Source organism: Pelecanus crispus, chromosome 3 (genome assembly GCF_030463565.1).
Source record: "Pelecanus crispus isolate bPelCri1 chromosome 3, bPelCri1.pri, whole genome shotgun sequence".
Taxonomy (NCBI): Eukaryota; Metazoa; Chordata; class Aves; order Pelecaniformes; family Pelecanidae; genus Pelecanus; species Pelecanus crispus.
This window is the reverse complement of record NC_134645.1, coordinates 32,099,001-32,125,552: the sequence shown is the minus strand read 5'-3', so window position 1 is coordinate 32,125,552 and position 26,552 is coordinate 32,099,001. Positions and strand designations below refer to the sequence as shown.

The window sequence follows — 26,552 nt, the reverse complement described above, 5'->3', positions numbered from 1 at the left end:
TCTTTTCTCTGTATAGCCATTGAGTTGCTAAAAGCCTGTATAGAGTCTCTGCTTTTTCATGCAATAAGGCTAGCAGATGTGCTGTACAAATGCGCTTTTTTTTTTGCCACTGCTTTAACTGACGCCAGCATTTGTATCAATACATTTGCTTAAGCTGTCATTTACTTGAACTTTGTGTGCTGACGCTGATGTCCCATCATGTTTTAAGATATCACAAAGATTACACTGGAAGATGTCAGGTGCTCTTGGAAACCTGTACTTTTTATTATGTTGCTTTTTTTTGTAGGAAGCTTTTGTAGTCTATTTATCACCCAAAAGGCTTGATCACAAAGCAACAGACCTGTGCCTGTGTGGAGTTTTATTGCTGTTGCTAAGCCATTCAGAACATTTTGGAGTACCGCAGGGACAGATGAGGCATCCAAAGCCATGCACCCATCACTGCTGCAACAGGCTTCTTGGCAGGGGATGTGTAACTGAACAGCTCGGCTAATGAGCGGTAGTACAGATGTTCCTTTTAGCGCAAGAGTCTTTGATCTGTGGGCCAGATGCAGCCTATAAATTCATTTCATTGTTTTTGACCTGGACTGTACAACAGTGCGATGCATAAAAGCTGATCATCAATGCAGAAAAGGTGGTCCCTCACCAAGGTGGCAGTTTGTTAGGTTCTCCAGACACCAAAGTTCTGCCCCTTGGGCTTTGGATTATCCTTTATCCTGTTTTTGTTGCTTTTTAGAAGAAACTTTTAAAGGCGAGTATTTGGAGTTAGTTTTGGAATATCAGATCTGCAGTCAAGGATGGTATTTGGCTAAGAATGGCAGCGCATGGGATGTGGTGACTCATTACAGCGGAGGGGAGGAACCACAGCCACTGGGGAGAGGAAGCTTATTCACCCTTAACCGCCTTCTTTGGAGTGGATGTCACCATGGTATCACAACACTGGGGCGTACACAGCGCAGTATCTCTTGTCTGCTGTTTAGACACAGGTATCTCCTCCTTGAACAAAAATGTGTGGAAAAATAATGAATTGGGTAGGATGAATTTAGAAAATTAGTTGCATGGTTTTCCTGTGCTGGCAACTGCTGTACTGCAAGCGGATGGCCACAGCCTCATGTTTCTAGCCAGAAAACTTCCTGGAGTCCCATGGTATTAATATAAATATGTTCAGCCCTTGACATAGTTGTTAATCTGTAACTGTGAGTGTTTTAAAATAATGACAGGAAAAAATAGTACTTCTTGTTAATATGAACAAACTCACAGCCTGATAATATTCCCTTTTCTGATAACCTTGTTCTGCCTGTTGTATTGTCCATTTACAAAAATTCTCCATAATTAACCTAGCCTCGCTAGCACTCTTTTCAAATTCTTCATGTAAGTACCCTGTCTGTTAGCCTTCTCATAGAATCATAGAATCGTTTAGGTTGGAAAAGACCTTTAAGATCATCCAGTCCAACCATTAACCTAACATTACCAAGTCCACACTAAACCACTTAAAGGTAGACTAGACTAAACCATGTCCCAAAGTGCCACGTCTACCCATTCTTTGAACACTTCCAGGGATGGTGACTCCACCACCTCTCTGGGCAGCCTGTTACAATGCTTGACTACCCTTCCCATGAAGAAATTTTTCCTAATACCCAATCTAAACCTCCCCTGGCGCAGCTTGAGCCCATTTCCTCTTGTCCTATTGCTAACTACATGGGAGAAGAGACCAACACCCACCTCACTACAACCTCCTTTCAGGTAGTTGTAGAGAGCCATAAGGTCTCCCCTCAGCCTCCTCTTCTCCAGGCTAAACAACCCCAGTTCCCTCAGATGCTCCTCATAAGACCTGTGCTTGTTGCCCTTCTCTGGACACGCTCCAGCACCTCAATGTCTTTCTTGTATTGAGGGGCCCAAAACTGGACACAGTATTCCAGGTGTGGCCTCACCAGTGCCGAGTACAGGGGGACAATCACCTCCCTGCTCCTGCTAGCCACACCATTCCTGATACAAGCCAGGATGCTGTTGGCCTTCTTGGCCACCTGGGCACACTGCTGGCTCATGTTCAGCCAGCTGTCTACCAAGACCCCCAGGTCCTTTTCGGCCAGGCAGCTTTCCAGCCACTCTTCCCCAAGGCTGTAGTTTTGCATGGGGTTGTTGTGACCGAAGTGCAGGACCCGGCACTTGGCTCAAGTCTCTCAGACTTTCTTTGTCTATCAAAGGAAAGTCACTGTCAAGAGCTTTACAAAAGTACCTGTTCTTTTAGTTAAGACTGTTTGGTAAAGACCCTGCTCAGGTTTACTAAGTGCAGGCTTAAACTCCAGGTACTGTCACAAGATCTGTTCTCATCCAGGCTTTGAATTATCAGGTCTACTTTTAGTGATGACTGTTGAGAGAGGGAGAGGTGATAATCCTGACTGTGGAGCACTTTTACATGTGGAAACCAAGGGGTAGTGTGTCTCCCATATATGCTGCATCTGCCTTTTAACCTCAAGAAGGCCTTGCCCAGAGTTGTCCGAGTTAAGATCTATCTTTGTCTGACTCCAAATTCTCCTTAGAAACCAGTATAAAGTTCAACAGAGGGGTTTTACAACAAAGTCTGCTGTTTCTTTCTCTTCACATCTGCCTTGATGGGACAGCTAGAAAGTAAAGGAAGTTCTTTATAAACTCTGCCTATGGGATTAGAGATCCTCTGGGGGGAGTTTCTCTTCCGTGAACTTCAGTGCTTCTTGTCTACAGAGGAAACCTGACTCAAAGATGTATTGTAGCATTGAAGGGTGTTTGCTCTTCATCTAGATGCCTGACCAGCTTCATAACCAAGGCTTCCTGAGCTACTGTGGTCATGTTGAGTTGTTCACTTACTCTTTCTGTGCTGCTTTCTGCCTGCCCAGCCCCTGCCTTGTTTATGGAATAGAAATGCTTATGTTTCTTTGGAAGAGTGATGGGACAGCTGCTCTCTGAGCCAGTATTGTTACTATTTTATAGCAGCACAGTTTTTCTGAGGGTAGTAACCCAATGTCAAATACTCTGTGGGTCTCTTGGAGCAGTCGAGCTTGCCTGATCGAGTAAGGCCATGCCACGTGAACTCTGGTTTATGCTGCAGGTTGAGCAATTGAGAGGAAAAACACCTTCACAGCTGACTGCGAACAAGTAGGACATGCCTGCAGCTGTTTCCACCCACCCGATAAAGCATGCACAAAGTGCCTTCAGCTCTGCCTGCATCTTCGTCGTAGAGCCCAGGAGCTGCCTGGTTTTACCCAGCTGTGCCCTAGGACTAGCACAGCGGTGCTGAGCAGGCTGAGTTGCTCTCTCTCTCTGGGTTTATCTAATTTAGTCTGAATAAGAGCATGTATCTGCCTAACCACGTGAAGGCATCCTAGTAGTCTAGGTAAGCATACCTGTGCTGGCTTTAGTCTAGCTAGCGTAGGTCTTAAGATGCCAGAGACTCACTTCACCTCTGAGTTGTGCATGTCTGTCTGTAAAAGCCTTGCAGAGCCTGGGATGTGTGCCAGGGTTGTTCTGCTCTGGGTTATCAGTTATTTGGCCTCTGGCTGAGATCAGACCGGTTAACCTATCAATTTGTGTATTTGTGACTTCTTTCATGCCTGTTCCTAATGTCCAGGATGCTTTGAGATTGCCTGTTTGTTAGAAGTTAAAAGTCTTATTAAGGCTTGCTAACTTTTCCTGGGTGTGAATGATTGCTCCTGCTGGAGGGATGGTAGCACAGCAGGGAGAATGGAGATCCCCACTCTTTTCCTTCTTTTAGGATTTTGTTGATCTTAAAAACACCTATGAGCCAGTGGCTCATGGGTGCTAGAAGAATATTTGTGGGGGAGGCCAAGGGTTATCTGCCCATGTGCAGTGCTGGGGTGTTGATGGAGAGCACTCAGCTCTCCTGTGCTGGTCCAGTGCACATATATATTTACATTCATACTCTTCTCCCACAAAGTTTCTGGCATTTGATATTTCTGCTGCCAAATACTTAATAACCTACTGCTCTCCTGATCCATAAGAACCCTGTCACAAGCTGTAGCCTCCTTTAACTCAGTAAGACAACAGAAAGACTGTTTTGTTAATGAACTAACTTGCTGTGGGATGAGTACCAGTGGGAGAAAAACAAGTTAAGGAGGAAGGAGTGGAGACTATAAGATATTAATTCAGCCTTACCCCACAAGAGCTCCGGTCAAAGTGCCAGGGCTGTTCTCTAGAAGGGAGTTGTCCCTTGGACTTGAAGAACCTCAACTCTTGTTCAGAAACTACCTGTTTTGGAGATTTAATAAAAACAGGGATCCTCAGCAAGAGGGATCTATGGGCAGTCTCTCCCAAGTGCTTACCATGTTGCCAGGTTTGTCTGAAGTCTCCTTTGGTAAAAAAAAACAAAAACAAAAACACCCCCAAAAAACCCCACCAAAAAAAACCCACAAAAATGACTTTGTGCAGGCAGGCTGTGTATGGGAGAGCACAGATCTAAGCTGAGCTGAAGTTGAATCTAAAAATGTCTCTTAGTATCTTCTGACCGCCGTCTCTTTCCCAGCAAGCACGTTTGCTGTGCTTGGTGGTGCCTCTGAATGCACCACGACATCAGAGGGTGCACAGCTCCCAGGGAAGAGAGTCTCAATGCTACAAGGGAGGCTGTAAGAAGAGTTGCCATTTTGCAGGGTGAGATGGATGCGTTGTTGCAGAGGAGGGAGGGGAACATCCTTGTTTTCTTCATAATCTGTCACAGGAGAATGAGAAGGTGACTTTCCTATTTGAAAAATTTCTCTGACATGACGGTTTCTCCATTGGAGTGCAAGCAGCCAGAGGCAGGGCTGAAGGGAAAGGTTTATGTTCGGTTCTTCCCCTCTGGGTTATGAAATAGTAAAAGCATCTCAGGTTTGGAAATTATTCTGAAATTCCACATCTTCCACCTTTCATGAGATGTGAAAAGGACCATGGGACAAATGTCATTCACAGAGCTGCTGCTGGGCATCAGCTGTGAAAAGCGATGGGCGCCCTGGAGGGAGCTGCAGGTTGCCTGGGTTCCTCCTTGCGCTCAGTGGTGCTGGGTTTGAGCTTGAGGGTGACCAGGAGCTGCTTCTCCCTGACGCTTCTCCCAGCTGCCCGTTTGAACTCCAGCTTCTCACCTGTGAGCTTTTGACCCTTTTCCTCTAGGAGAGAGCTGGCTGTATAGAGACCGCTACTTTGCTGGCCTCTGGCTTGCTAGCAGCTGTGGCTGGTTCATGTTTCTTGAACCTACGATCCTACACACGCTGCAGGACCGTTCTGTGGGACCTGGTGTGTAATACCGACTTTCCTGTGTTCACAAAGCAAGGCAACAGCAGATCTGGTAATGGTAACAAGGAGTTTTGTGTTGGGTTGTGGGAGTCAGGGGGTCAGCTGGGTCTTTAAATCTCTAATCACTTTGCTAATGGGCTGCAGAAAACGCATGGCTGAGCAGTAAGGTAACCACTCTGTTAAAGTAACACCGGTTTCTGAAAATAATTACAAAAAATAGAGGTAATGTTTATATAGTTGTGGTCGTCTCATCCTTCTGCTTGGTAGGATGGTGTGGAAAAATCCTATCCAGGCAACCTGGGCCCTGGGACTCTGGCGTGCCGGCTCGGTGTATGTTGGCTCCATCCCAGGAAGGGTGAAGAGGTGTGCGGGACTGGGGAACAGTGCCTGCCTTCAGACCTTTCCTGACCGTCTGGTGACTAGCGCCAGAGACGAGATCTGGGACTAAACAGAGAGGCCTCTAGCAAGAGCCTCCAGAGATGGAAGGTGAAAGGAGCTCCTGTTTGGTAGGAGGCCGGCAAGAGACCTTAAAGGCAGCTCGTCCGTAGGGTAGGCCTCTGGAGGGCAAGCCAACAGGCGTTTATTAAACATGGAGGAGGGTAAGGAAAACAGCCTATGCTTGAGAAAACACTGGCCTTTTGAGGAGAAACTGCACCCCTGAGTACCTGCGTGTGCCCTTTTTGCCTTTTCCCTGTGTTGCTTCCTAACCTGTAGAGACTCAGTTGACTATTAAGTTTTCTTTCAGATTGTCCCAGCATGGATGATAATTGTGCTGGTAGATCATAAAAAGCCTGCTTTTACTTTTCTTTTATTACTTTGGTCTTGAGGAAATGCAACACCTGCCTGGAAATGGTATGTGTTCATGTACATGCATTTGATCTGCCTTAGAGGTAAAGTGATGGGAGGGACTATCTCATCACAGCTGAGGTGATTATCAGTTATAATGCACAATCCCTATGCAGTACAAAATATAAAGAGCAAAGTTTCAATAATGAACTACTTTTTTTTTAACAGGGGACTGTTGGCTCTTGGCCGCTATTGCCTCTCTCACCCTGAATGAAGAAATTCTGGCCCGTGTTGTTCCCAAAGACCAGAGCTTCCAGGATAAATATGCAGGAATTTTCCACTTCCAGGTAGGTGGAAAACAGCCTTCCCCCCAGTGCTGTTGGCCAGGAGCCAGCGTGGCTGGCCATTTCTAGATGTGTGGTTCTTCCTGGAACGCTTTGAGGGATGTCAAAGAGCCAGGCAGAAAAACAGAAACATCCAAGAAGGGTGATGGTGGTGGAAGGAAAAAGACCGCTAACCAAAGAGCTGGGAGCAGGGGCTGTCTTTGTGGTCCTTCCTCCATCAGCAGATCCAGCTGAGGATGTCCCTGACTGCGAGGGGGATTGCTTTTCCTCTAGGAAACTGGTGTTAGCAGATAAACGTCCTGGTGACCTGCATGCACAGCATGGGGCGGTGACAAGGTGTTCATGCTCTCTTTCCAGTTCTGGCAGTATGGGGAGTGGGTGGACGTTGTGGTGGACGACAGGCTGCCCACCAAGAATGGGGAGCTGCTCTTCGTGCACTCGGCGGAGGGCAGTGAGTTCTGGAGCGCGCTGCTGGAAAAGGCCTATGCCAAGTGAGTCGAGGCCAGGGCAACCCTCCTAGGACAAGAGAGACTGCTTTTACCCCACTCAAATCTCCTCATGCCTCTCCTTCCCCATAGCATCCTCAACTGCATGGATACTACACATTTAAAATGTCAGTCTAATAATGAGCTTTTACAAATTCTAGGGTATCCCACAGTGACAGCTTTCGCAAAGCTTTGCCGACAGGTGCTTAAGTAGCCAAAAGTACTGTCTTTGCTGCTAGCCAAGAAAAATAGCCCTTGCATCTCATGGCAAGGCTGTTCCTAGAGTGCTGTCTCCTGTCACCGAGGCCTGGGAAGTTCCGTTTCATGTGCTCTATGCACTTGTGAGGGCTTGCAGCTGCAGTGCTTCAGTCCACACACCCAGGTCTCTGTTCAAGGTGAAGATGCTCAAATCTGAATTTCCAGTTTGGTGATGGCCAGGGAGGAATTCTGCCATCTAACATTACTATTTTCAATTGAAATTGAAGAAATTGAGCTAATGTAGGTCAGCTGAAAATTAGACCTGTAATTGTTAAAAGAATTGAAAGACTGTGTGGAACTAGAGAGGCAAATTGTTGCGTCTTGATTTCCACGCACACCCCTTCCCCCTGCCTCTTCAAATAGTGTCCATGACTTTTGTCATTGCTGTGACTGGACCTGCAACCTGTATACGTGATCATATTAGATTTTATGCTGGGCTTTCTTAGTGCAGAGGTGTAAGAAGCAAACCTGAATGGGGTGTGTTTGTAGTAGTGGTTCTGCTGTGATTGTTCTGCTGTGGTGCTGTTGAAAGCAGAAACGCTGTGGCAGTTGGCACAACTCAGTGCCTCTCTCCAAGAGAAGGAGGAGAATAGGGACCCTGATGGTTGTGTGTGTCCTCTTGTGCAGGCTGAACGGCTCGTACGAGTGTCTCTCCGGTGGCACCACCACTGAAGGCTTTGAGGACTTCACCGGTGGAATTGCAGAATGGTATGAGCTGCAGAAGGCACCACCTAACCTCTTCAAAATCATCCAGAAGGCACTTCAGAAAGGCTCTCTCCTTGGCTGCTCCATTGATGTGAGTTAGCAGGCTTATTGCTAGACACTCGGCTCTCGCTATGTGGGCAGGCAGCTGGGGGATGGACCTGTGCTCCATCCACAGGAGGTGCACAAAGGATGTTGGTCCCCTCTGCCTACAGTTCTCTGCTCTGCCTTGTGCCTGGAGAATTTGACCCAAGAGTGTGACACAGGTGGATGCTCTTCTTGGGGGGTTATGTCTGAGAACAGGTTGAAATGTAGACTTCATTAGTTCACGTGTAAAAGCTCATTGCCTCCCTTGGTTTCTTTTCTTCAAGACCTAGAGCTTTTGCTGTTTCATAGATTAATGGTAACAAATCGTACAGAGAACTCATTAGGGGTCCTGATCTATATCTTTGTTCTTAAGAAAACCCGTAGCTTGGCAGCAGGTTGGTACAGGCTGAGTGGGTTTGGACAGAAAGCTGCTGCTAATAGCTGCTGCTGTCAAATGCTCGAGGTGGCAGCCTCCATTCTTGCTATAGCCTGTTTGTCACACAAATCGTACCAAACCCCCCCCCAAAATCTGGGCTCTATTTTTGAAGCAGGGAGGCTCAGACTGTTGCCAGGCCTTTAAAACGCTTTATTGGAAAACACGTTGCCAAAAGCTGAACCTGCACAAAAAGGAAAAGAGGAGCTTTGGCCCTGCCTGCAGGGGTTCAGCATTGCTTTTGGCCTTACTGAAATGAGTCTGGTTATTGTATGTATATAAAGTATGGTTATTGTGATAATCGCCCTGCTGCCAAAGGAGATTACATCTTAGTTATGTCTAAAGGGAAGGTAAACCATTTACAAGGACCCTGTTCATAATATAAACTCAAGTGTTTCCTCCCATTTTTAAAATTAAATCAGAGTCTCAGGAGAGGGAAGCTTCACAGCAGGAAAAGTACTTGGTTAATGTCAGCGTGCGGCTTCGCAGCACTTTCGAGGCCTGTTTTACTTGTTTCCATTTACATAAGAATCTGACGTCTGGATTTTTGCCCCAGAATGATACAGATCTTGTCAGGGGTGGGGGGGAGTAAATATATTCCTTTGTTGGTAAGTGCTGACACTTTCTGTATTATAAACTAATTATTAGTGAGTGTAGGCTTTGAAAAGTCCTGTAAAATCTTTTCTTCTCTTCTGTCAGAGAAATGGGGACACAGAGGTTAAACATTACATGGGGAGCGCACTGCAGGTAGTAATAGGGCATGAATTGACAGCAGGCATCCTGCCTGCTTGATCCCACCCTCTTTTTATTTTAAGCTTCAAATATGCTTGTTTAAAGGTCGCATACTTTCTGAAATGGTGGGAAGGCAATGGCAACCATACATTTCATAGAGGTTTAAGCATCTTTAGACCAAAAAACGGGTAGACGTGGCACTTTGGGACATGGTTTAGTAGGCATGGTGGTGTTGGGTTGATGGTTGGACTGATGATCTTAGAGATCCTTTCCAAACTTAATGATTCCTAGTTTTTACTTTCATTAAAAAATAATCCAGCCACCAAACCAGGAAACATGAAATTACTACTCTACCCTCAACTGGTTTAGTGGTGGCTTTGGTAGTGTTAGCTTAATGGTTGGACTGAATGATCTTAAAGGTCTTTTCCAACCTAAACAATTCTATGATTCTAAGATGTTGAGCAGTCACTTTCTAGCAAGTGTTTTTTCTCTGCAGTGTTTATAGGCCAGACTGCCCGAGTATTGCAGTGGCCATGAAAAAGTGAGAGGGTGATATGCCTTCAGGTACAAATGGCATCCAAAGTGCAGCCTTTTCCCTTGCCCTCCTGCATGGCAGGTCCTAGGGTGGTGGTGCTGGGGAAAGGAAGGGGAACCTTCTACCCTACTGTGGAGCTGAAGGGGGTGTTTTGACCTCAAAGCAAAGCACTGGGGTTGCTGGGTGTGATCCTTGGTGATAGCCTGGGCAACCTCAGGCCAGTCATCCCCTGTGTTCCTCCTGGTCCCTTGAGAACATGGAGTTCATTGTGTGTACTCCCTTTGTACAGCATTTGGAGATGCGCAAGAGGTGGTGCGCTGCACCAAGCGTTTCGGAGCCAGGAGGGAGCTTTGCTGCGGTGCAGGGCTTCTGGCATGCACCCTGTGCCACGAACTCGGGCTCCGGGGGCTCCAGTACTGCCACATGTGCTGCCGTCCCCCCTCCCCGCTCTGTCACACAGATCTCTCTTGTTGCCTCTGTGCAGCAGCTAAACCACCCCTGCAGCCTCCCAGCCAGACTAAAGCTCCATTAGAAGGGGAAGTTTTGCTCTGTTGGATCCCCTGCCACATGGGAAGCCATGCTCACCAAGCTGCTTTGCTCCTCCAGATCACTAGTGCGGCAGAGACGGAGGCAGTCACTTCCCAGAAGCTGGTAAAGGGACACGCATACTCGGTCACCGGGGCAGAGGAGGTAGGTACGCCATGAAATGCAGCGAGCTTTGTGTGTGGCCTGGGCCGTGGCAGCTGCAAATTCATCTTCAGTGTTGCAAATTCTCCAGTCTCACCCATTTTGCCGAGTCAGGTTTTGAATCCTTCCTTTCTGAAGAAATACTGAATTAGTTGCTGTGTTTTGGATAAACACAAACTTGACTTCTTGGGGTTTTGACCAAAAAAACCTTTTTTTTTTTCCATAAGCACTGCTCTTTCCCAGTGAGTGGGTGGTGGGAAGCCCTGTGCAAAGGGCACACTACCCTCTGCTGGTGACCAGGCCCTCAACACATTTCTATATAGCAGGCAGCACTGTACCTTAAATACAGACCAAGATGTGCGAGAGACGTGTGCCAAGCCAAAAAAAAAAAAATTATTGTCCCTTAAATGCCTGCCAAACAGCGCCTTTCAGCAGGGTGCAGTGTTCAAACGCAAGGTGCGTGTCCAAGAGCAGGTGACTGGCGAAGGTAAGGCAGGTGAAGACAAAAGAAGCAGATCATGGCATCCTTCCAGGTGTGTAATGGACTTTCGGTCACTTCACTGATAATTTATTTCTGAAATAATCTCTGAAACTCCAGAGTGAGGTGTAGAGAGCTGCTGACATGCTGTGCTGAGGTGGACGCTGCTAACTGGCAGGTTTATGTGCTTGTATTTGGTCCTTCTCTTACAGCAAAAGCAGTGAAGAGGGAGTTTGACCTTAATTGACAAATAGGCACGATTTAGCCAGGCATTTCCTTTGGAGATATGTGCAGGCTTTGTAAGGACAGTTCATCTTCAGAACTGGAGCATCATTTCTGGACTCTGTGCTGCTGATGCTCTGTGCAGTTTTCTTGGCTTCGGGCTCTAGAGGTGCACCAGCTCCTTCCTCAAATTAGTGCCGTGTGTTCCCCATAAATACTTGGTGTTCCCATTGAAACTTGTACAGTTTTGCTTGGCCTGGACTCTGCGTACACAGAGATCAGCAGAGAAAAAGCCAGGGCCTCGGGGCAGTGCAAGGAGGTGCTGTCGTGGCAGGGCTGACGCTGCTGCGCCGCAGGGCATTCGTGTGGTCAAAAGGCTTGCGGCCAGACTGAGTATCCCGTCTCTTGTAATACATGCAGTTCAGTATATATATAGGGAGGGGAAAAAGGCATTTGAATGTGAAAGGGCAGTTTATACATAGATGACAGCTTTAGAGAAATATCCCCTCGTACCTGCTTTTTGGCAGCCCTGTGCCAGCTCTACGTTCCCTTTGTGTGAAATCCTATCAGTGGTAACTTTTTTAGCGGCACAAAACAGACATTTTGGTTATTGTGAGCTTTGATTCCACAGAAGCCTTCTCTGGACAAATTTGGGTGCATGGAGCTCATTCAAAATCAGTTTGACTTCATGTCTTTTGGACCAGATGATGCATGTTTTTGTGTATATACATTTTAGTGTTTGTGGGGCACTGAGATACTTACTCTGTCGTGTCCTTTAATTCCCATAGAAAAGGTGGAAGGGAGCACAGTGCTGACTCCCTGGGTAACTCTCCATACAATTCTGATCCCATCAGGTGAACTTCCGAGGAACAGTGCAGAAGCTGATCAGAATCCGAAATCCCTGGGGGGAAGTGGAGTGGACCGGAAGGTGGAATGACAAGTGAGTCGATGGCTTGTGTTTTGCCTTGTAGGCTTTCACTGCAGGGGTATGATCGTGTTTCTGCTCTCGCCTGTCTTCTCCCTACCTCAAATTCTTCTCTAAGTCACATCTGGATGTGGTGCTTGCTCTGAGCTGTTTAAAACAAGCATCCCTCCACTGTCATCTCCCACATAGGTGTCACAGTATGCAGTGTCCTTCATACAAACACCTGCCTTTGTGTAAGGTGCAGTGATTTGGTTGGTGGTTCCTACAAGTCTCTCTGTAGTTTCTGCTTCTTTAACAGCCCAGGTTCAGTGGTGAGCTTCTGAAAACTCACTTTCTAAAAGGGCTTTAAAAATCTGTTTCTGTTGTTAGCAATGAAACTAGCTTTCTGTTTTCTTCCTGGTAAACAGTTTACTCACTTCTGTGGCTGGGCAGTATTTATTCTAGGTCTTGCTTTTTCTAAAATAGAGCTCTGTCTCAGTCAAGGCGTTAGCACTTTCTGCAAATAAAACTCTGTTTCTGATACTTACCTTGAATATTTAAGAAGTGAGGTATCCCAGGTCCCTGTGTTTTAATTCTGTTATGGTTTGAGAGCCTTGGAGCTGCTATCAGCTAAATATTGTGGAGTATTGCAATTGTGTGGAGCTGTAAGAAAGTGAAATCGTTGTGCCAGAACAGCTACATGAGGGTTTAACCTTTACTATAACCTGTATTTGATGTGGGGTTATCTTTCAGCTGCCCAAACTGGAGTGGTGTTGACCCTGAGGTGCGGGAGCGCCTGACCAGGAGGCATGAAGATGGGGAATTTTGGTAAGTATCCACTGGGTTTCCATTCAGGCTGAAGGGAATGTCTTCTCTGCTTTTTTCACACAAAGTAACCTCTCCCAGTACACTCTCCAAGGTGAGTGAGCAAATTCGCCCCAGATCCTAGTGCTAAATTGCAGAGGGAGAGAGGGAGGAGGATAGACAAGGTGGTTATATAGAAAACCCATCTGTTCTGAGGAGACATTGTCTGCGGCATTGCTTCCCACAGGATGGCGTTCAATGACTTCTTGAGACATTACTCCCGCCTGGAGATCTGCAACCTGACTCCAGACACACTGGCAAGTGACAGGTACAAGAAGTGGAGCCTGCTGAAGCTGGATGGGAACTGGAGGCGAGGAGCCACTGCAGGGGGCTGCAGGAATTACCCAAGTAAGAGAAACTGGAGAAACCCTTTACTTGTCCACTTGCACTTTCTCTGGGAGCTTCTTCTGGAAGCTGGTTTGGGGTAGCCTATGGAGGAGGAGGATGTACCTGGGATATCCAAGACTGATATCCAAAAAGTGCAAGTGTTTGGGAAGTGTGGTTCCCCAATGAGGGTCTAGTTGTGCTTGTAAAGGCTGGGAGGGAGTGTTAGCTTTTCCTTCTTACAGCTGATTTTCGGAAGTCAGAGACGCATCTGTCCTAGCTGACATGTATGTATCAGCATGGCTGCTTTCAAAAGAAGCCTCTGAGCGGTTTGCATAAATCCAATTCCCAGACACTTTCTGGACGAATCCACAGTATTTAATCAAGCTGGAGGAAGATGATGAGGATCCTGATGATCCTGAGAGGGGCTGCACTTTCCTCGTTGGCCTGATTCAGAAGCACCGGCGGAAGCAGAGGAAGATGGGAGAGGACATGCACACCATCGGCTTTGCGATTTATGAGGCAAGTAAGGCAGTAGGGGTGCATGGGAGGAAAAGGAAAACTCATGCGCCCTATAAATGGGGTCATGCAGCTCTCAGACTGGGCTTTCTGTCAAAACTCAGCTGGGTTGAGTGAGACACCAGCAGCAGCAAGGAAAATTCCACTTAGATGTTTAGAAAATTATCCTCCACAAAAACAGTGGTCAAGCACAGGGACAGGTACTTGGAGAGATGATGGAATCTGCGTTCCTGGAGATATTCAGACCTAGGCTGGATGAGGTCCTGAGCAACCTCATTAACTTTGATATTGGCCTTGCTTTGATTAGGGGGTTGGACCAGATGACCTACAGAGGTCCCTTCCCACCGATAGTATTCTGTGCTTCTGGATGGAGGAGCAGAAGAAGTATTTAAAAATAAAACAAAATAAAAGGGCAGAAATCCAGTCTGACCTTTGTTTGTCAGGCTGTGGTGAAAGGCAGCAGAATGAGAGCAGCTGTGGTAGGGGGGTCACGCCAGCTGGGACACCTGCACTAGCTTGGGGAGTGTAAACCCAGCAGCAGAACCAGCCAAAACACCTGCAAAACGCATTCTGCTGAATAAAGGGTCAGAGATGTGGCTATGGTAACTCCTTAAGCAGGACATTTTGTTCAGAGCTGCAAAGCATGGTGGTTAACTGGCAGTGAAAACAGGAATAATAGTCTTGCCTGCGGGTTGCTCTGTAACCACAGGCAATATGTGCAACTGCTTGCTTTCTCAATAATCCCAGATTTGGAAAAGGTTGTCAAAGAATCTGGTCCCTGTAGGCAAATAAGTTTTAAAGCAGAGCTAGGTCCCTTGAACCCATAAGGAAACAGAAAACTGCATTATTGTCTTGCTCAGCCCCTGCCTCCTCTCCTGATAGTGGGAGAGGTCAGAGGGGTGGGAGGGTGAAGGAGAGGTGGAAAGAAATAGAGAAACTGAGTCTACAAAAAATATCACAGTAGGCAGGAGGGTAGAGGGCCAGCAGGAAACCACGACCAGCCTGGCTGCGTCTGTGCCAGGCTGTGCTGGTGCTGCTCGGGGTGAGCCCCACCTGTCTCCAGGATGGAGTCCAGACCTGAGCCAGCAGTCAGCGTTGGGTGACGTGGGCTCGATGCTCACCTTCCCCCTTGAGCTGAGCCAGCAGTCAGCGTTGGGTGACGTGGGCTCGATGCTCACCTTCCCCCTTGAGCTGAGCCAGCAGTCAGTGTTGGGTGACGTGGGCTCGACGCTCACCTTCCCCCTTGAGCTGACTCTTTTTTTTTTCCAAAAGTATGGATGTACCTGCTAACTAGTGGTGAAAAGAAATAGCCCTGGAGCTGCCATTCAACAAGCAAATAATTCTCTTCTTTTCTCCTTGCAGGTGCCCCCAGAGGTATGTAGCATTCATTGGTGGTCAAGGTGCAGAGTTGGGACTGAATGGCTTGTGAGAAGAAATGGTTCAGAGGATCCTCCTTCATTGCAGGACAATATTGACTGTCCAGAGTCTAAAGTTAGAGGCCATTTATTCTGGAAGGGGCCTTGAGCCCATATTGCATTTCCAGAGCATCTTGGGTTGGGATAAGAGCTCTCTGTACTGCAGAAACTCACCAAAGCTGCCCTGCCATGGGTCTTCTCCCACACCTGTTCCCCCAGAGCACAGCTGCTTTTCTCAGGTTTGCACAGAGTTCATGTTTGACACACAACTAATATTCCAGGGAGGTGTTTATTTTCATTTCCCTAAGCACCATCTTTATTGGTTTCTCTCTGTTTCTACCTGCAGGTAGCTAATAGCATGCCCCGGGGATCAGAGAGGGGTGTGCAATGCGGTGATGCCTATGCAATACGAGGCAGGGCTGCAGATGCCTCTGAGCTGTTGCTCCTCAGAGGAAGGAGTGAGGTTGAGCAAAATGCCAGGGTAACCTCGTTATGGGGCTTGCTGTACCTGCAAGGGTGCATGCAAAGCAGCCAGCGCACCTCGCGGCTCCTGAGACTACGCTCAAACCAGCTGCTGCTATGTAAAACTTGGTTTCGTCGGGAAGGAAATGGTGCTGACAGTTAATTAAATTTCTACGTGCCTTTTGCGTGCTCTAGCAGTACTCTGTCAGCTGCTTAGCTCTTGCCCTAGTGGTCCAAAAATCTGATTTCCATAAAAAAGAGACTCTAGCTACAGTCCCGTGACTTTCCGTTCCCCCAAAATGTAGAATTTTATCTTCCACCATAGCAGCAGGTCTGGCAGGTTTTGCATTCTTAAAAATCTGGGGGAACGGGAAGGGGGAGGTTTCTGAACCATGCACATTCCTGATGTTTGCTTCTAGAGCTGAGCTAGCCTACCTGTAAGACCCTGCGCAGAATAGTTTATTCTGGAAGATGTTACACTCCAAATATGCTTTTATAACATGCAACATTTATTTTGTTCTTGGAGGCCTCCTGAAGTGGGCTCTCTGCTTTAAGGCAGCCTGACCTCAGAGGCAGAGCTGAGCTGCAGTACCCTGGTGGCACCAGCTCTGGAGACCAGAGGGACGTCAGTCTTAAGCCATCTCACTTTAAAGAAAAATAGTTGGTGGAAGAATTTGCCAAAACTCTTCACACACCCATCATCATCTGCAAAACATAAGCATGACCCGAATGATTTATTGAGGTGATCTGCAAAGTATGTTTGCACCCACAGCTCAGGAGTACTGTGGTGGGATGCACCCACCCCCTTTCTTTTCTCTCTTTTGGTTCTGTTGAATGGGCATCTTTTTTTTTTTTTTTCTTTTTTTTTTTCCCCCATACGTAACAGTTGTCATATCTATTATATTTTTAATTTGTAAATGCAAATACATGCAAACTGTTGGTTTTTTTCCTTCTTTCTTTGCTTTTCATAAGTTTTCTGGCCAGACAAATATTCATCTCAGCAAAAACTTTTTCCTGACCAACAAAGCAAGAGAAAGATCAAACACCTTCATCAACCTCCGAGAAGTGCTGAACCGGTTCAAGCTCCCTGCAGGAGAATATATCATTGTGCCCTCGACCTTTGAACCCAACAAGAATGGGGATTTCTGTCTGCGAGTCTTCTCTGAAAAAAATGCAAACTCCACGTATGTAGCTTTTTTGTAACCATGGAAGAGCAGTATGGGCACATGGGCGATCTTGGGCCCCTCTCGCAGGCATGGAAGGATGGAGCAGCCCAGGGCTGGGGGACATTGGCTTCCCGCAGGGCGCGGGAAGGGGGGATGTGCAACTTCCCTGTGTGGATGGGGTCATGGCAGTTCTTGTTTGTCCCCAGTTTCCCCATGTGCAACTGAGGAAAGTTTGAGTAAACTTAGCAGGAAGTAATGGTAGAATAATAATAATAATAATAATAATAATATATTATACTTTATTATTATTACCACCAGCCCTACCTGGGCAGATATTTTTAGTTATTAGGCTGTAGGCAGCTGGGTGCCACAGCACAGGTTGGTCTATGGAGAGAAGAAAACCCCAGAGAGCAGCAGGTCAGGCTCTCTGCTTGGGAGACAGAAATGTGTGTGCTTTCTGCTGTCTGGGAAAACACTGATTGCAACAAATGATCTCACACCTTTGTGATCAGGCTGGAAAAAAAGCCTAAGATATTTCCTCAACCAAATGATACCTTTGATAAAATGAAAATGGGTTTTAATGGAACTGGCTCAAACCACACAGTAGCTGTAACGCCATGAAAAATTTAGACATGTCGCATCTTAAAGAGCAGCTGGGCTAAGGCCTTGGGTGGGGGTATGGGATCTTCCATATTGAGTTCCTTAATTCAGAGCAAGCAAAAACCTTTCTACTATTCTGTGATCTTTTGTTGCATGTTTCTGTAGTGGTGAGAAAACTGGGACATCAGTTGTGTGAAGGCACATTCAGCTTTTGACGGGCCCTTAGCAGTGCTTATGCACCATCTGTAGGTGTGATGCTCCCACAGCAGCTGGGAGACAGCGTGAAAAGAAACACTCCTCCTCCCACTCTGTCACATCCGAATGACTTTAAGTCTCTCGCTTTTGCTGTTTCAAAGGGAAAAAATATATTACTAGGTAGAAGTTTGATTTACACCCGAGAGCCTGGTCCTGGGCCTCTGAGGTCTGTAGGCAGTAGCACTAAGTGACTCAAAGGGTTACGTCTGACCCCAGATCCTGTCTGTGACTCTGCAGGACGTTGCACAGTTTGTAATGTGTTTCAAAACTCTTGTTGCCATAGCTGGAAAATACTGCTTTCACTGGTGGTATGCAGTGTCTGTGGTTGACTTAATCCAGTAACCTCTGAGCTTTGAACATTCATTGTTATTCCCATAATTTAAAGAAATCCTCTTTAACTGAAACTTGAAGCAAGGGCATCAGAAAAGTGACTTGTTTTGTTTTTAATATTGATTTCTTTATCTTTCTAGGGTTATAGATGATGAAATTGAGGCCAATTTTGAAGAGGTATATCTTAAGTTAAATGTTTTAAACTGAGATAATTTTGTCGTAAATAAGTGGGGTTGGAGTGCCTGTTCCCTGTGCAGGGCAGCATTTTTCTATAGGCATTGTCAAGAACTGTTGTCCCACTTTGGAAACAGATCTTTCAATATCCGTAGTTGAATGTCCAGCAAATGGAAACATGTGTTGTCCCTTATCCAGAGTGGTGAGCTTGGGCTTGCCAGGTAGAGGAGATGAGGTACTCTGCAGAGGTAACTGGAGCCACGGGAAATTCCTTGTGCTCTCCAGGAGTCTGGGAGTACAGTGCGTTAGCCATAGGGGTGTTTTTGCCTGTGGTGTTATTTCCATGAGTAAGAAGTGGCTCACCATATGTTTAGTCTTGCTGGAGCTGGGGGTGTTTCGCCTACTAATGCATCTACCACTCTGTGTGTGTGTTTTTTTCTTTTCTTTTTCTTTTTTTTTCTTTTTTTTTTTTTTAAGCATGAGAACTACATTTTGCTTGCTTTTCTTTAATGAAGACATCTAGTCCAACAGTAGTAGCAGCAGCAGCAGCAACAGTGAAGTTCTGAATTTGGTAGTGATTTTTTTTAAATAAAATAAAGACTTTTTTACATTTTAAATTTTGGTTTTTAGTAAAAGTCATTGCGAAAGTTCTTAATTCCTGCAGTGTTTGCAATGCCAGCATTTTGAGGTGCCCTGAAGATAAAACTGGTTAAAGTCAAAGTAAAAGCACTCTGTACCTTCAACTTTGCTATTTAAATTGTGTTCTACTAGGGGCAAGGAAATGCATTAAGTCCTTCTCAGGCAGAAAAGTTCCTCCTTTCCATATTCTCTATTTCTCTTTTCTAGACTGAGATCAGTGAAGATGACATTGAACCCAGCTTTAAAAAGCTTTTTGGACAGCTAGCGGGAAGTGTGAGTATTTTTCTGTTAACATCTCACTGGTAACATGGGTGAGTGGGTAAGAGAGATGCCTCCCCCAGGATGGAGTTTAATTCTTGAGCTGAGTCAGGTCTTGAGCATGTGCATAATTGTGCATGCAAAAATCTGTGTAGTTACCCATCTGCTTACACAGTGGATTTGTGAGCGCTCCTGGCGAACAATCTCTGCTCTCTTTGAACTGCAGGCTCAACTTTTATCTCTGCAGGTCCCTAATTTTGTTCTTCAGGCAGAGCATTTGGTGCCAGGTGCATGGGTCCGTCCAGGAGATGATGAGGGCTGGGCTGTGCCTTCTCCCCAGGCTGCTCTCGCCTGCCTGAGGGCTCAGGCAAACCCCACAGCCCGGCCTGCTAACATGCACGGCAGGGCTGTGCTACTGGGACTTGGTGGTACTACTGGGAATGGGGGGAAGTTTACCACTTGCATTTCCATCCAAGGGAAACTTGAACTCCAAGGGATGTTTGGACGTGGCCAACTGACCCAAAGGCGTTGGAGGCTGCTTATGAGATGGTGTCTGCAGCTCACAGTGAAGAACTTGTTTTTTCCTCTTTACCACAGGATGCAGAGATCTCCGCCTTCGAACTGCGCAACATCTTGAATAAAGTCATGGCTAAACGTAAGTACCTTCCTCCAACTGCGTCTTCATTTGGCCACCAGCAGGTTTCCAGCATGGCCGTGAGAGCACAGAGCGCAGCACTGACCTGGGCAGAATCAAACCCCTCGGCTCTGCCCCAGACCTGCGGCTTGGCTCTCCGTACGGCCACGTGCTATCTCTGCTCCTTCAGGGGCTGCGGAAGCTGGGGCTGTGACTGCGCTGAAGGCGTGTTTCACAGGATATGCGCTTTGGCAGGGTGCATATGGGTGCCTTTTAGCCCAGCATCTGCTAATGGGAATTGGCTGCCAGGAAGATGGATGGATTTGATTAATGCTTGACAATAATCAAGAGAAGGTATTGCTGCTGCTTTAGTATTGAACCATTCAGGATTCAAACAGTAGCCGAGCCAATGGTCTGGGGTGTCCCTGAGGAGGAGGAGAAACTCTGAAACTCTGGGCTTCTTTTCCTGTGAAGTGATTCAGAGCTTGGCTCTGCATTATTTTCCTTTCCATTAAACAGTGCTCAAGAAATAAGTGCTTGGAGAAGTAAGTGTCTTTCTAATTTCCAAAGTGAAATCTTAGCCAGGTAGCCAGGACTGTATTGTATGTATGTGTGCACCAGCCGGTTGGCAATGGTGTATTGCTGGTTACCAAGCTTGATTTGATGTTCTTCCCTTGCATGAAGCTACCTACCACTGAGCTCCATAGGTCAGAAGTCCATGTTGTCTCCAAAAGTCCACCCTTGTCTTTGCAGGCAGACAATAAGGGCAGGAAAGCTTTATCTCTGTCTCTTGCTTCTGTAGCACACCTACAAACGAGACTAACTGGGCTGTTTGCTTGGGGAAACATCACAGCGAATTTTCACCCTCTTTGTTAGGAAGTCAGAGGGCTGCTTATTAGCATCCATTTGCCTGCCTCGGTGCTGCGTCCCTCTCCTGTGCAAAACAAGGACCATCTTATGGCCCTTGCCAAGAGCCTTGTAATTCTTGCTCATGTGTCCTCCCACCTGAAGCTCTCCCTTGCTGGCAAGTCCTGACCCCACTGACCACACCTTTAAGCGAGCATTGCCTCCGGCTCTGCTGGGTGCAAAGTTGTTGTCACAAGTCATAGCTTACCTCAGCAGGGGTACCTAAGCAACATAAGGCAATGGTTTCCCATCCAGCGTTTGAGGGAACTGTAGGGTTATCTGTACGCAGGTATCCTGACTACAGCTCTACAGGCACCACATCCTCCACAGTCTGCATTGCGTTAGGTACTTGCCAGATCCCAAAGGCTTCAGATAATATTAATTCCCAGAGCAGGAGGCAGGTGTCCCCCGCTGCTCACTGCGCTCATCTGGCCCAGACTGTGGCAGCGATACAGCTGGACACCTATTCCCAGGGGAGGATTTGAAGTAGGCAGCAGATTGTCACTGAATAACTAGCAGGTATAGAGCACTAAACACACATTATGTAGAAGCAAAAACCACACCAAAATAAAAAAAGTCATCTTGCGAGTTGCAAAGGAAGCCACCAGTGACACAGAAGCAAATAAGGGTTGAGGTGTATATGCTGGTTACAGTGCTCATGAGCTATTTTGGAAGGTGCTGTGGTATAGCATGTGATGATAATCCTGTCTTTTGCTTTTTCTTTACAGGCAAAGATATTAAATCTGATGGCTTTAGTATTGAGACGTGCAAAATAATGGTTGACCTGTTAGATGTATCCTTTAAGGCTGTTCCTAGACGATATTCTGTCTGTGCTGGAGTAGGTGAGCTGCTGCCTTTGCAGTGGCGGGTTCCATACTGATGTACTAGTGACTCCTGAGGTGGAGAAGCTGGTTTTACCCTGGTTCCCCTGAATAAAAATGGTAGCCCTTGCGATTGCTGCTCACCCTGGCACATGCCTTCTCCAAGGCAGCAGGGAAAATCCATTTTCAGACAGGATGATCTGCTTTGAAGTCTTCCCAGCTGTTGCATGTTTGGTTTAGCTGGGGACAAAGTGATGTTTGTGTTGGGAAAAGGCACCTGGCTCTCAGCATGGTGCGGATAGCCTTGGCTGTAGAGTTTGAACATTGCATTTCAGTGCTTTGTTATCTGGCTGGAGTTGGTGAGGGCATTGTAAAGCCATGAGGACTTAGCAAATAGAAAATGAGGGAAACAAATACAGGAGCCCGAGAGTATGCTGGCTTTTAGGAGCTTCTACTCCTAAGAATAAGGGCAGAGGCGTAGGATGAAGGATTTGAGTCTAAGAATAGTTGCGTTCCGCTTCTTTGTGCAGTGGGAGTTGAATTGCATAGTCAGAAAAAGGGAAAATTACCAAAATGGAATGATGCTCTGCTATAATTTGGTGTAAAATACAGCAGTCTGTAGGGACTCCTTAGCGGTTTTTGGGAGCAGTGCAATGACCAGGTTCTTTTGTTAGCTGTTTGTGCAAGAACTTAAGTTCTCCAAATAGCAGGCTTGGTTGTGGCTTTTCCTGTTTATAATCCAGACTTAGGACTCATGCTCCTGTAACTGCAGGTGTTGAACCAGCTATGCAGAACAAAATGGCATCATCTCGGCTGTTTTATACATGTGTTGAAAAGAGAGAGAGCTGCTAAAGGAGGAGCAGAAAGAGCTTGTGAACTGATCACAGTTTAAATGAATCGATCATCTTACTGATTTAGAAAGACATCTTGGATAATTGTATATTCAACAGGATGAGTCCTTCAGAGAGGACTTGCATCCTTTTCTTAATTGCAATCTTTTTTTTTTTTTTAAGTATTAAGTCACAACTGCCTGTGAAAGTAAACCCAGCACAGGGAGGGGAAACCCCTTTTACTTCCCTTCAAATTCCCTTAACTCAAAGAAGAATGATGGGAGTGGTAAACTGGGATTGAAGGAGTTCCACACCCTCTGGACAAAGATTCAGAAATACCAGGTAAGATGCAACCTTTTTGGGAGAATGCGCAATCAAATGTAGAGGTGGCTGTAGGCTCGTTTGCCTCATACAGTGTGTACAATCACACTTCCCAAAGCAGGGACTCTCACCAGCTCACGATGCATTTGTGTCCTCAGTCCCCCAGGTTTTGTCCCTTGAAGTCCAGGGGGATGACTGCTTGTCCTTTGGGTGCTTGGGTGAAGGGCTGAAGGAGAGGCTGCCTCTCCTGCCTTACTCTCGGAGGGGTTTCTGTTTTGTTTTGACTCGCATCCAAATATGTTTAGCCTTCCCACTTAACAGTGCAAGTTTGGTGTCGGTCTTCCTGCTTGCTCTGGTGGCAATAGTGCAATTTTGCATGGGTGTTCAAGGAATTCTCCGGAGTCTTTATCTGCTCTGGCTGTTGCATTAAAAAGACTTACGTTCTAAAGCCGCTTTTAGATGAACTGGAGTATAAGGACTTAGTCCTTCAGACAGATGTTGCAAACGGTCCTGAACAGTATGCAGGCTGCATTTCAAAATGTTTGACTTCAGACTGAAGCCAAAACACGCTCTGAATTATTGACAAATTTTGACTTTGGGTTTTGTGTTCTACAGAAAATTTACAGGGAAATTGATGTGGATCGATCTGGTACCATGAATTCATATGAGATGAGGAGAGCGCTGGAAACAGCAGGTATTTGTATTGGTCTGTCTCTTTTTAGGATTATGTCAGTTTCAAGCTAGGTTGATAGATGCTCACTAGTCTCCTGTATATCACTTTTAAGCTGAAAAATCCTGTGTTCCCAGACCTGAAACGCCTAGATGTTCAGCCTGGGCTCTTGTCTTCATGCAGCAGTGCCTTGCCACGCAAGCACCCTAAAAGCATCTCAAAGGAGTGACAGGTTTGCAGTTATTTTCTTTAGTGACCAGCTCTTGGAGAAGCACAAATAACTGCAACAATCTGGTCTCATAACAGCATACTGTTGTTTTTCGATGAGTCTCTCTGGGTATATGTGGGTTTGGCATAAGCCGGTAAAACCAGGATGCTGTGATCTAGGGAATGGAGGTGGCTTGACCACGGAGTGATGTTCACAAGAGTCTTAAAAGAAGACTCAGTATGCTACTGCAACCACTGAAAAGCAAATCTGAGTTACGACAGTGAGTGAGATTTGAGAATTTGACCAAAAGTAGCTAACTGAATTTCTGGCAGTGTATAAGGCTGGGGTTTTTTTGTTGGTTGGAGCTTTTTGCATTTTTTTTTTCTTCCTCTCTTTTTTTAAATCCTCGATACTGTATTTTTAGGGTTCAAACTGAACGGCCAGTTACATCAAGTCATTGTGGCTCGTTTTGCTGATGAAGACCTCATCATTGACTTTGATAACTTTGTCCGGTGTTTGATTCGGCTGGAAACCTTGTTCAGTGAGTACGCGCTTAATAACTAGACAAACTCTGTTGCTTTGTGTTCTCAAGTCCAGGATAAGTTATTCAGAAAACTTTGTACTGGAACCAAAGTGACTTCAGAGCTGAGCTATAAATCTGGCAACCCAGTCTGCATGTTCCTCCTAGATCTAGGAACCAGCCTTTTAGGTCAGACTGCTGAACTAGAGCCAGTCAGTCTTCCATGCAAACAACTAAATGTTGATTTTTTTTTTTTAAAAAAAAGTAAACCCTTATAGATTGACAAATAGTGTTAGTATGACAGACTGAACCATTAAAAATGTTCAGTCTTGTTCTTGCACACGAGCATGCAGTGACTTTGGAGTGGCACTTTCCGGTTTGGGGTGTAGACCGTTGTCATGAATTTTAGACTGTGGGACTAAATTCCTTTTTGATTCTGAAGCACAAAGAAGGGGAAGGCTTTCCAATTAGTTCCTATATTCATCCTTGCCTGTCATCTTTCTCCTACCACAGAAATGTTTAGAAAACTGGATACTGAGAAAACTGGAACGATAGAATTGAACCTTGTTAATGTAAGTTTGTTTATCTCCAAAAGGGTTTTTTTAATCTTTTTTTGGAGAGGGAAAGGGATTAACAGGAAACTGTCCGGCTCCATTTTGACTGATTATGGCTGGTTAAAAGTATTCACATATATGCTGGATTTATATAGCTTGTGTATTTATAAGCAGTCTTAAGAAAGGTTACCCTTTTTAAAAATGTACATACATCACATTGTATTCTCTAACAAACAGACAAGGTTACTTAAACCTTACTGGCAGTAATTTTGGCTGATACGTATGCAAGGCTTCTTCCCTGCCTCTTCTGTCAACAATAGGGTAAAATGTAGGTGCAGTAGTGACTCATGGTATTGACCGTGTCTGCTTCTTTCTGCTCTGTGTGTGTCCTGTAGAAAGGACTTAAGTTCAGAGAAAGCTACCCTCCTACGTGTGTTCAACTTGCTTATTGCCCAAGCATAACTTATTTCTGGACCTAAATGAGGAATGCGCAAATCATCCCCAAACTCTTCTGACTTGAATGATTTAAATTTATATCTCATTTAAGACAGATCCTAAAATTACTTCTGTAACAATAGACTTTCTTCCTCATGCTAGAAATGGGAACATGCATACTTGCTACAAGTATTTTTACTAAACTTAACCTTGGGCCATTTTCCTCTCTCTCTCTCTCTCTCTCTCTCTCATTATAGTGGCTGTGCTTTACTGTCATTTGAGCCACTGACATCAGCTCAAGCGACCTCAAAAAGACCAGATCATGTGAAGATAATCGAGCATACATGTAATATCCTAACAACATGAATGTGCCTTAACTTATGTATGGCAAACTTTGCACACAGTTACAAGAAGGAAAACATTCTACTTCAACAACAGAAGAATCTGCAACCTCAATTTTATGGGTCTAATAGTCTTTACTACTATATATCCTCTGTACAAAAGCTTTAATTTAGTATAAATCCTCAGTGCAACTTTGAAAATACTGCTTTGCTAATCTTTGTATTTAAGGTGTTTTACATTGACTTCTGGAAGAAAGTTCATTATGGCTTGACAGGCTGGTTTAATAAGTGCTTTTTTTGACTAACAACAGCTCCACTCCATCCTGTGTAGCTGAAACTACAAAAGGGATGGTATTGCTTATCTCTGAATACAGGTGTTTAGGTAAGATGTGGGTCCCTTGTATGCTTTCTGTCAAGCCCCAGCATTATTCTGGTTAAATATTCTTTGAGTAGCAAGTACATGGTTGACCAAACTGAAGGACGAGTCTCTCCATCCTGACCATTGATGTGCCTGTAGCAGGAGGCTGTTGGCAACCAGACTCTTCCAAGAGCAAGCATGTGCTCTCAGGTGGACTCTTGATTTCCTGTATCTTATTTATCTTCCTTTGAAATTCAAGAAAGTATTTAAATAAAACCAGTAGAAATAAAGTTTGTAAGACTTATTCCTTCTGCAAATAAGCACATTTTTTTTCCTTAGAGCATCTGCAGAGCTTTTGTTGTCAGGAACAGAGTATGCTGCCTTTTAAAGGGGAAAAAACAGCATTCTGGTGCCAAGTAGGCACTGACAGACAAACTCTGGCTCTGTGTCAGTTAGTGAAATGTTAATAGTCTGATACTTTATCTGATGCTTTAAAAGATCAATGCTCAAAAAACTGAAGGTTTCCAAGAAAGGTAATTGATACTATATACTCCATACCCAACCTATTAAAATCATGAGGCTGTGAACACGAGCAGATTGCTGCTTCTACAGCAGACTTACTGCCCCCTCCTGAGGAATTGTGTCTTCCTTCCTACAATTTCTTGTATTTATGGCCACCTTTTCAGAAAGCAGTAAGGACTTACCTAGTAGGAAAACACGAGCCTGAAGGGTAAGGCACTTCATAAATAGCCTTAAGGAAGGATTTGATTCTCTCTATTAAACAGTGTTCATTATCAAAATACTATCCTTTATACTATCTATTTGGGAATACTTCCATGGGAAAGGCTTTATTTGGAAAATACCTGTCCAAGTTTTTCTCATATGTCCCTTAGCTTTTAATGTTAACAAAGGTTACATGCAACTAACCAATCGGGCTTAGTTTTAAATGTAGAAAGACTGTCTTCAACAAAGGAGGGGAGGAAGGGTTCAATTTAATACAGAAAGTAGTTGCATGTTAATGTTAAGTGTTCTACATTAC

General features: G+C 45.5%; 1 protein-coding gene across 2 annotated transcripts in view; it reads left to right on the top strand.

The window, feature by feature from the left end:
• LOC104030145 (calpain-2 catalytic subunit) overlaps window positions 1-25,095 on the top strand; it is a 28,205-nt gene extending 3,110 nt beyond the window's left edge. Inside the window, exons 3-21 of one of the 2 annotated variants that reach the window (XM_075706768.1) lie at window positions 6,271-6,389; window positions 6,744-6,877; window positions 7,757-7,925; window positions 10,225-10,308; window positions 11,860-11,945; window positions 12,663-12,737; window positions 12,961-13,121; window positions 13,450-13,619; window positions 14,979-14,990; window positions 16,466-16,677; window positions 17,985-18,021; window positions 18,865-18,930; window positions 19,513-19,570; window positions 21,184-21,248; window positions 22,380-22,448; window positions 23,043-23,121; window positions 23,730-23,846; window positions 24,339-24,397; window positions 25,072-25,095. In XM_075706768.1, coding sequence (XP_075562883.1) covers window positions 6,271-6,389; window positions 6,744-6,877; window positions 7,757-7,925; window positions 10,225-10,308; window positions 11,860-11,945; window positions 12,663-12,737; window positions 12,961-13,121; window positions 13,450-13,619; window positions 14,979-14,990; window positions 16,466-16,677; window positions 17,985-18,021; window positions 18,865-18,930; window positions 19,513-19,570; window positions 21,184-21,248; window positions 22,380-22,448; window positions 23,043-23,121; window positions 23,730-23,846; window positions 24,339-24,397; window positions 25,072-25,095 — 1,796 coding nt within the window. Of the gene's footprint in view, window positions 1-6,270; window positions 6,390-6,743; window positions 6,878-7,756; window positions 7,926-10,224; window positions 10,309-11,859; window positions 11,946-12,662; window positions 12,738-12,960; window positions 13,122-13,449; window positions 13,632-14,978; window positions 14,991-16,465; window positions 16,678-17,984; window positions 18,022-18,864; window positions 18,931-19,512; window positions 19,571-21,183; window positions 21,249-22,379; window positions 22,449-23,042; window positions 23,122-23,729; window positions 23,847-24,338; window positions 24,398-25,071 lie in introns of both variants that reach the window. The other variant, XM_075706767.1, reaches the window with a different exon arrangement.
• The last annotated feature ends 1,457 nt before the right edge of the window (window positions 25,096-26,552 follow it).